Below are 10,415 nucleotides of genomic sequence, written 5' to 3' on the forward strand. Positions count from 1 at the left end.
AATAAACATGTGCCCGTTTGAAGCAGTGGGCTCGATCGTACCTATGATATCCATTTCCCAAGCGGCGATGGCCAAGGTGATCTTGTTGCATTTAGTTCATTTGGTGGCACTCTTATCATATCGGCATGCACTTGCTATTGGTAGCATTTGCGGACATACTGGACATAATCTGTCTCCATAGTCATCCAAAAGTAACCGGCCCTAAGTATCTTCTTGGCCAAGATGAAACCATTCATATGCGGGCTGCAGGTCCCGACATGTATCTCCTAGAGTAGCTTAGAAGCCCTTTTATGTTGACACATCTTAGCAATCCCAAATTAGGAGTTCTTCTATACAAGTTTCCTCCGCTGTGGAAGAAGTGATTGTAAAATCTCAGGAGTGTGCATTTTTTAGTATGGTTCGCATGCTCCAGGTATTCCCCTTTTGCTAAATATTCCTTGATGTCATGGAACAAAGGTTTTCCATCCATCTCCTCCTTGACATGAGCGTAGTAAGCCTGTTGATTATGGATTCTCACTAGGATAGGATCAATGAAATTTTTATCTCGATGTTGTATCATGGATGACAACATGGCCAAAGCATCAGCAAACTCGTTCTGAATTCTGGAAACATACTGAAACTCCATCTTTGTGAACCTCTTTCTCAATTCCAGTACACGGTGCAGATATGGCAATATCTTGGAATTCTTGGTGCCCATTCTCCTTGTACCTGGTGCACAAGAAGATCTAAATCACCAATTACCAGCATCTCCTTAATATTCATGTCGATTGCCATGTTGAGCCCTAGTATGCAGGCTTCATATTCTGCCATGTTGTTGGTGTGGGGAAATCTGAGTTTAGCAGACACCGGATAATGCTGGCCAGTTTTCGATACCAAAATTGCTCCAATGCCCACTCCTTTGAAATTTGCTGCTCCATCAAAGAACATCCTTCAATCGTCGTATTCTTTAGTAATGTCTTCTCTTACGAACGACACTTCTTCATCAGAAAAATGCATATTCAAGGGCTCGTATTCTCCTCCTACAGGATTTTCAACAAGATGGTATGCCAATGCATGTCCTTATACCGCCTTTTGAGTTACATAGATGATGTCAAACTCAATTAACAATATATACCACTTGGCTAACTTCCCAGTCGGCATGGGCTTCTGCAATATGTACTTCAGAGGGTCCATCTTGGATATAAGGTGTGTGATATAGGCACAGAAGTAATGCCTTAATTTCTAGGTCGTCCAGGTCAAAGCACAACAAATGCGTTCTAACCGAGAGTGTTGTGCCTCATAAGGTATGAATTTCTTACTCAAATAGTATATTTCTTGATAATTTCTCCCTATCTCATCATGTTGTCCCAAAACACATCCGAAAGCCCCATCTAATACAGATATTCTTTTATGCTAACTCTTTATTCTCTTTTGTAGGGAACTATACTACAGCTATTCATTACCTGCTGTCGATCCTATAAATGGTGGTATTAGTACATTGTACTCAGTCCATTGAAGGGAAGAAGTGGGTAGGCTCTGGCATAGCAATCAAGAGAATAAGGACTAAGGCTGATACACATATTTTCTGCAATAAAGACCATATGCTCCAACAATGATTTAGTAGTACAATGAAAGTAATGAGATTTAATATCACTGTGATGCACCACCTTTTGACACAATGTTTACAACACTCTCTTATAAGACAATTAAAGACAAGATCTGAAAGTCCAAAAGCACACCAATTATCGAGCACAACAAGAATGGCTAAATGCATTGGATACCCAATCAGCTTGCTAGAGAAGGCATGACTTCAAGGAAAAGTTGGGCATACAACATGGGCCAACACAGTGTTTTAATTGTTTAATGCACGCCTGTTGCATTGGAATTGTAAGAAAGGGAACAAATTGCTACACATCCAAAGGAAGATACACATTTCTAAGGACATCACAAAAAGAATGCAAGTCACACTTTCTTCAGAAAAGGTTGCAAACAAATGGTCGGCAATATAGGAAAATTCAATACAAAGAGAATAAAGTGAGTTGTACAGTGAAGATACATAAGGCAACAAGCTGTGTAATCCAAATGAATTTTTAGGAAGCTAACATGGCCGCACGCAATAAAGGACAAAAATTTGAGGACTTCACTTGGGATCGGAAGCCATGTTGCACTGAACATATTCATATCATTGGCTACTTTGGGCAACAACAAACCAAGGAAAAGGTGCATCTTCAAAGTAAAGAATTTGAAAGAAATCATACATCGACAAGAAATGAAGAATTTTGAAGATTTTTTGAAGACAGTTAAAGAGGATTTCAACGAAGTTCTATTTGAAGAAATCACAATTTTGATAAACGAGGGGCAACAATCTAATTTCTACATCGTGCTAGTTTATCAGTTTATCAGCATTTTCAATTGTAATAACGTCATAGAGTGTGTTATAAACTCTATGGCTATCATAGAATACTTGCTACTTTCAAGTTCATACTTTTTACATGCTTGCTAGAAGATTAGATTATTTTAGCTTCAATAGGAATAGTAACAAACTCTTCCATTGTAGTTTGTTGTTTCTTTATTAATACAAAACTAGCCGTAGGCACTTGCCTAATGGTTTGCCAAAAAAAATACAGATAGATAGAGTAGCAAAGGTCGTACAGGTTCCGCTAAGACAAAAACTGGTGGTGTGGACATGTATTCCTTGATTTTATCGAAAGCCTTCTGACAATCTTCGGTCCATTTTGTTTTGGCATCTTTCATCAACATTTTGAAGATAGGTTCACATCTAACTGTGGACTGTGCTATGAAGCGACTGATATAGTTGAGCCGTCTTAGGAAGCTTATCTCATCCTTTTTACTCCTAGGTGGTGGTAATTCCTGAATAGCCTTAACATTAGATGGGTCTAGCTCGATCCCTCGACGACTGACAATGAATCCCAGTAACTTTCCTACAGGAACCCCGAATGCACACTTTGCGGGGTTTAGTTTTAAGTTGTACCTCCTTAACCTACCAAAGAACTTTATCATGTCCGGTATGTGATCTATATCCCTCTTGGATTTGATAATGACGTCGCCCACATACATCTCTATTTCTTTGTGTGTCATATCTTGGAAGATGGTTCTCATGGCTCTCATGTAAGTAGCCCTAACATTCTTAGACCGAATGGCATCATCTTGTAGCAGTAAACCCCCATGGTGTAATAAAAGTTGTTTTCTATATGTCTTCTTGATCCATCCATATCTGGTGATAACCCGCTAAGCAATCTACAAAGGATTGGAGTTCATATTTGGCTCAATTGTCGATCAAGATGTGTATATTTGGCAGTGGAAAGTCGTCCTTGGGACTCGCTCTGTTTATATCTCGATAGTCAACGCATACATTGACTTTCCCATCTTTCTTTAGAACTGGTACAAACTTGGCTAACCAGGTTGGGTGCTCAACCACTCTGAGGACTTTGGCTTTGATCTGCTTAGTAACTTCCTCCTTGATTTTTACGTTCATATCTGGTTTGAATTCCCTGAGTTTCTACTTCACTGGCGGACACATGGGATTGGTAGGCAACTTTTGAGCCACTATGGACGTGCTCAAATCGGTCATGTCATCATAAGACCATGCAAAGATATCCTTATACTCCTTCAAGAAATGAATGTACTCCTCCTTCTCTGTCGGTGATAAGTGAATGTTGATGCGAGTCTCCTTGACGGTTTCAGCGTCTCCCAAATTTACTACTTCAGTTTCGTCCAGGTTGGAATTAGGCTTATTCTCAAAGTTCTCAACCTACCTGACAACTTCCTCAGGTATTTCATCTTCTTCATTTGAGTCACTATCCTTATATTGTATTGCCTCATTTCATGTCACAGTCACCGGTTCATTAGGAAGAGTAATAATAATGATGTAGAAAGAAAAGTGTAAAAGGTAATGATGAATAATAAATAGCAATGCATTGAATAGAACTGAAAATATCCAAAATAAGTACGGCTCGATGAACCGAGCATTTATTTGAAACAAGTCATTAAAAACAAAACTACTGAAAATCATATATGCCTAGCATGGCTACAAAAATAAAATTAAGTTGATTGCCAAGCTACCCAGGGACTCGGCGGGCCCGAGATGGTATGGCAGTCCAGTTCCTGAGAACAGCTCTCCATTCTCCACAGTCTGAATATTGAGGCCTTCTTCCTCCTCCTCCTCCTCAATTATTGCACTATAATCAATGTCTTCATCCTCCAGGAACAAATTAATCAGCCCAGCTAATGCTTCTTCTTCTGTAGTTCCCCAATTGTATTAGCTTGGTGAAAAGTCTGACCCAGATGTGGCACTGGTTGCTCGAGAGGGTAATAAGGTCCACACCATGGAGACAACTAATCATCATACTCCTGCCATGTATATTGGTATCCAAGCCCTAAAGTAGTACCATGATGTTTCAGCTATATTGATTTGGTGATGCCTTGGAGATTCTTCCCAAGCCCTTTGTCGAGTTCGTACCCAGACCATGCTAGTATGCTTTCTATTTAGTTACTCCACCATTTGTCTTTCTCAACGGTAATGACACGTTCGATGTGCTGATAGGTTTTCCCGCCTAGACTTCTTCTGTTCCCAATAATCGGGATGGTTTGACTAGTGTAAATGGGGTTACTCCCATCCCCATGAATGATCAATTCCTAATGGTTCCATTCGAACTTCACAGCTTGGTGTAGTGTGGAAGCCACAGCCACAGCCCCAGCGGCACGTGTCCATGGTTGGCCCAACAGAAGATTGTATGAAGCTGATATGTCAAGCACCTGGAATTCAATGTCGAACCAAGTTGGCCCCATCTGCAGACAAAGATTAATGTCCCCAATCGTAGCCCTTTGAAACCCATCAAAGTCTTTCACGTTCATGCTTCTTGCCCGTATTTCATGGAAACCTTTGCCCAATCTTTTTAGACTATCCAACAGACAAATTTTGAGGCTTGAACCTCCATCTATCAGAACTCTGGTAATGAATTTTTCTTCAAATCGTACCGTGATATGTAATGTTTCGTTATGATTTAACCCTTCAGCCGGTAGTTCATCCTCGTGGAAGATTATTTTATGACTTTCTAGCACCTGCCCTACCATGTTGTCCAGCTCTCCGCAAGTGATATTGTTGGGTACATAAGCTTCACTCAACACCTTCATCAAAGCATTCTTATGCAGCTCTGAATTTCGCAACAACGACAAGATGGAGATCTGGGCGGGGGTTTTGTTCAAATGATCAACAATTGAGTATTCCCTCACCTATACTTTCCTAAAAAGGTCATCTGGTCCTATTTCAATGATAGGATGCTTGGTAGTGTCCTCCTTACTTGGTCCTCCCATGTGTTCAGGTGTATAGATTCTTCCGGTCCTAGTCATTCCTTGTGCAGCATCGAATTCCTCTATCTTTGCCTTTCCTTTTTGCGTAGCTTCAGCAATTTAATCGTAGGGTATTTCTTTTGAATCGAAAGGAGGTGTGGTTGATATTGTCACTGTGAAAGGTGTGGACACTTCTACTTCAAATGGAACAGGGGTGGCCGCAAGTGGATCTACATCTACCTCAAATGGAACTGATGCAGCTACCTTAAACTCGATTGGTGACTGAGTCTGTACTACAGTGGGAGTAAGTGTGACTTCGGGTTTAAAGTCATCACCTTCTCGAATAAACCCGATTGACCCCTCAGGATCCCATTCTTCGTCCATCCCTATCACATGTATCCCACCACCCCTATGATACGTGAGAGGATTATTGCGGACATTGAGTGCATCTTCTTTTGCCTATATGACATTGTTTCCAATTAGTGTCTGGATTTTATCTTTCAATGTTCGGCACTCTTCAATGGTGTACCCCTTCATATCGGAATGGTATGCACATGTTTTATTTGGGTTGACCCATTGGGATGGGTTCTTTACTACCACGGCGGGAATATGAGATATGTAACCAGTGGCTTTCAACCTTTCATATAGCTAGTCGATGGGTTCAGCAATAGCGGTGTATTGTCTGGGTGGTTTGCGGTCAAAATTGGGTCATGGTCTTGGATAATTTTGGTGAGTTGGAGGTAAGTGGAAATGAGATGGATAGGAATTATAGGTGTGATAGGCAGTGGCTGGTTGGGAATATCGGGAGATGAGGGTTGATATGTAGATGGAGGTTCTTGGTATGTGGCTGGAGGTGTTTGGTATATGGGTGGAGGTGTTTGATATGTAAGTAGAGATTTTGGGCCCTGAGCCACCATTACTGCCCCAACGCCTTTCTTTTTTGATATGTCGCCTGATTGTAATGTCTTGTTTGTGGCCTGTAGTGCCTCAAAGTTTTTACCATCCCACTATTGATGCCTTCTTCGATCCTTTAACCAAGTTTGATGATATTAGAGAATTTATAGATTTCAATAACCATCAGCCTTTTATAGTATTACGGATCCTGTGCTCTGACAAAGAATTTGTTCATCTGCTTCTGATCCAAAGATAGCCCGATTTTGGCTGCTTCTGACCTCCAACGAGTAGCATACTTATGGAAATTCTCGGTGGGCTTCTTCTTGAGGTTCTGAATGTAGAAAACATCCGGTGCATTTTTTGTGTTGAATCTGAATCGGTCCATGAAGTCAGACGCCATACTCACCCTGTTGGACCATTTCTTAGGATCCTAGCTGATGTACCAGGACAAAGTCTCTCCCGTAAGACTCCTCGCGAAAAGCTTAATCTGGATCTTTTCATCCTTTCCGACCCCAACAAGTTTGTCACACTAGGACCTTAGATGAACCCTAGGATCACCTGTACCGTCAAACATGTCGAACTTGGAAGGTTTGTAACCCTCCGACAGTTCTATATCTGGCTGTATACATAGGTATTCATAATTCCAACCCTCTATCACATTGCCTCCTTTGGCACCCTGAACCCGACTTGTCAATTTCTTGAGTTCCTCAGCCATTTTCTTGATCATCAGGTCCTTCTTAGTGGATTCTGGTGCATAGGAGGTTGGTTGAGTAGAGTGAGGTACGATTTTCACATATAGGGTTGTTTTGGTGAGTGCCAAGGACATGGGGGTAGTGGTGATCGTTGGTAGAGTTTTGAGGATCAGGAATGGGTTGTGGTGTGTTCTGAAGAGTGTGATAAGTAGTGGTTGGTGGGTATTGGATTGGTTGATGGTGGTGTTGTGGCGGAGTTGGTAGCGGCAAAGGATTGAGATTTTGAGTTAGAGTTGCATATTGATATGGTGCGGGGGGGGGGAGTTCGGATACTGGTTTGGTGTATTTTGGGGAGGTGCTGGGTTTTTGGAATTTTGTTGGTTGACATCGGGGACGTTCAGGGTAAGGGATAGGTTTGCTAAGTTGTGGACCTGCTCAAGTTCTCCCTGTAACTCTAATATCTTTTGTTCCAGCCGTAAGACCAAATCATTTGGAGCCTAAGTACTCCGACCGTCTGAAGTTTCTACATTCTCCGCATTTTCCTTTCGAATACCACTTAAGTCGTTCATTTTAGCTTTCCCTCTGTTCTTTGTGTTACTTGGAGGAGGAGGAGGTGGAGGGCCTCTAGATCTGGTGTGATATGCTGATGATTACAGTATGTGGGAACCAACATTAGGGGATGGGAATAAAGAATAAAGAAAAACAAAAGGTAAACAAGTCAGTAAGGGTCCTGAAATATTTGCAGTATTTAAACACGTATTACGGGAATGTAAATTCGGATCCTAATTGGGGAGCCTTGTTGTTCCCGAGGTAGGACTAGCGACAAATAGATTTGGAGAAATTTAGTGCCATTAATTGCCTCATTTCATTGACACTTAATTTCTCCAAATTTATTTATCGCTATGAAATAAGATAATGTTGTTAATGGCACTTGGCCTTATTACGTTTAAATGAAAGGCAAGTAAATCTAATCTACCTAGTCCTAGAAGGACCTTCTCCACACCGGATCTGTTGTCGATCAACTCTCCCAGCTCGCGCATGTTCAGCTGTAAGAATGCCCTTGCAAATGCCCTCATTCGTTTCCCTCAGCGTTCTGACGGTCGATGACTCTCTTTCTTATTTTCCATTATAATTACATTAAATTGTACTCCAGATATTCCAACCTTTCGCTGGATTTAACAGCTCTCTCTTTCCACTCATTAACCATTCCCATGTCGGCCTTATGATGCGCCATATGCTTAGCTTCAGACTCTCGAACTCTTTTGTGCAGCTTGTTATACTTCACCTCTACTTCGACAAACTCATCTATGACCCTGTTTCCTGGACCAACCCTTAGCTCAAAGATTCCTGATAGATTATCATCCAACCATAAGGAGTAAAAGTATGAGTGACCCTCATGATATCTATCTGGCTCGATGGTATCCTTTTCCATGATAATCTTTAGAGTCCACATATGTTGTGTCACATTCTTATATGGGATGGCGTCACCCTAGAAATCTACTATGAAGTGACTCATTTTAGCGACCCATGATATGACGTGTCTCCTTCTTTCCTGTCTCATAACCCTGAGGGGAGCATAAGGGTATATCCCCCCTTAACCCAATCAACACCAAAATTTGGGACGTTTCTAGATCTGATGATAAATTCGCCGGTGGGGAACCACTCGAACATCCATTGAACCTGGTCCTCAGTCAACTTGTTGAAGAACTGCACCCATCCTATAGCATCCTTAGGTTGAGCAAACATGTTCGGAATGTAAGTCATTCTCTTAGGGTGATGGAAGGCTATGTGGTTATTCCACGACCTTCATGGAAATTCCTGGCGGTATTGACCCATTTGGAGATGTTCTAACAGCCAATCTTGTAACAGCAAATTGCAACCCTCAAAGAAACTGGACCCCTTCGAACAGCGTTACAAGGCCTGATACATATCCGCAATGATCATAGGGACATTAATGTATGTCTATCCCTCAATCCCGTCCATCAATGTTTTGGCCATCAAGGCTAGCCTGGTATGGATTCTATCCCCTTGGATTGGGAATACCATCATGCCCAAGAAACACACAATGAACATGAAGACCCTACGATGAACCCAGCCCAAGGAGGTGATGGCGAACTCATCATCAAAAATAATGCAAGAGCTACTGTGACCGTATCTTTCATAAAGGAAGTCAAAAGGGACGTAAGAGTTCTTCAAGTACTCCAAATCATCATTTTTCTTCAGCCCCGTCATCTTAAGGAACCCTCTAGCTGTGCGATTTTCAGGTGGTAACAGACCAGGGCTATCCCAAATCAACCTAGAAAAATCCTCCTATCTCTTATAGGAGGGGAGTCATTTCTATATCCCCAAATCGGAACACAACCCTTGCCTTATCCCAAAATAGACTGGCGGCCTCGATCAACCTTTTGTTAGGTTGAACATCTAACAGTGATGACAAATTCCCTAAGACTCTTTTCACATGATTTTGGTCACTTGGGGGAAGATCCCTCCACCAATCTAGCAAAATTGGAGGTATGCTACTGACCATACCGAATTTGGGGACTCCGTGCCTCATTTTTCTGCAAAACTAAAGACCGTGAAGCCATTTCCCCCTCCAGGTTCATCTATTTACACAACAATGATTAGCATATTGGTAATTATTTTACCAAAATTAATGCACAAAATCGTGGTTGTATTCGTTGGGATTATGGAAAACCCGAGGGACTTTTGGACGAGGCTTGTCTTAAAGGGTTAATATGCGGATAACATATTAACCCGGATAGGTTTGACCATGATGCACGCACGATTAATCAGAGTAAGGTTGCTATAGAGGTCTAGACCGAACCCTCAAGCGGACAACTTGAGGGGGAAAGGCACGGAACCGTCGAACTCACCGTTGATTGACTAGTTTTACCGCCAATATTCCTTTCCGAATTTAAAAGGGTGATATATAGGAAGAGCGCAAACACTCATCAAGCATTGCTATAGTATTGATTATGCACGAGTGGAATATGATGTTGAGCATGATTTGTGCAACGATAAACAGCATTTTGTCAAGTATTTGCACGTAAAACAAATGATAAATGCAGCATTTAAATAATTGAAAGACAGTTACCGAAAAAGAAAACAAAGAGACAAATCAGTTTCAGGAAATAAACAAAATCATAAATGCTTGAAAATAAGTAGTTAAATCCAAATAAAGGGGAAGGGTGTATGGGATAAGGCATGCGTAAGACTGATTCACAAAAATAAGTTCGTTATGGTAAGAGCCTAAAATTATCCCCAGCAGAGTCGCCATGTTGTCGCACCACCTTTTTCCTTTGCGGATGTCTGGGTTTCGACATTCATGGCGGAACAACTCGTTTTCTTTTGGGAATTGGGTATTTGAAGAGTCGCCACTTAACGAATTAAGGTGTGTTAGGGCACCTAGAGTAATTAACTCATGTAACCGGTTTGCACTACCAGAGATTAGGGTAAGGGCTCGAAATAACCTTAAGGGGAAGGTGTTAGGCACCCCTCAAGGTCCACAATAGTGGGTCCCAACCGAACTTAGTTATGTGA

General features: G+C 41.5%; 1 protein-coding gene across 1 annotated transcript; it reads right to left on the reverse strand.

The window, feature by feature from the left end:
- Positions 1-232: 232 nt before the first annotated feature.
- Positions 233-625, reverse strand: LOC138879296 (uncharacterized). The gene has a single exon (XM_070158902.1). It carries the CDS (start codon positions 623-625, stop codon positions 233-235), a length of 393 nt encoding a protein of 130 aa, XP_070015003.1.
- Between the last annotated feature and the right edge of the window lie 9,790 nt (positions 626-10,415).

The sequence above is a fragment of the Nicotiana sylvestris genome, chromosome 10 (assembly GCF_000393655.2).
Source record: "Nicotiana sylvestris chromosome 10, ASM39365v2, whole genome shotgun sequence".
NCBI classification, from domain to species: domain Eukaryota; kingdom Viridiplantae; phylum Streptophyta; class Magnoliopsida; order Solanales; family Solanaceae; genus Nicotiana; species Nicotiana sylvestris.

Excerpts from the sequence above, each read along its gene's own strand:
- LOC138879296 (XM_070158902.1), bottom strand. The coding sequence starts at position 625 with ATGGAGTTTCAGTATGTTTCCAGAATTCAGAACGAGTTTGCTGATGCT.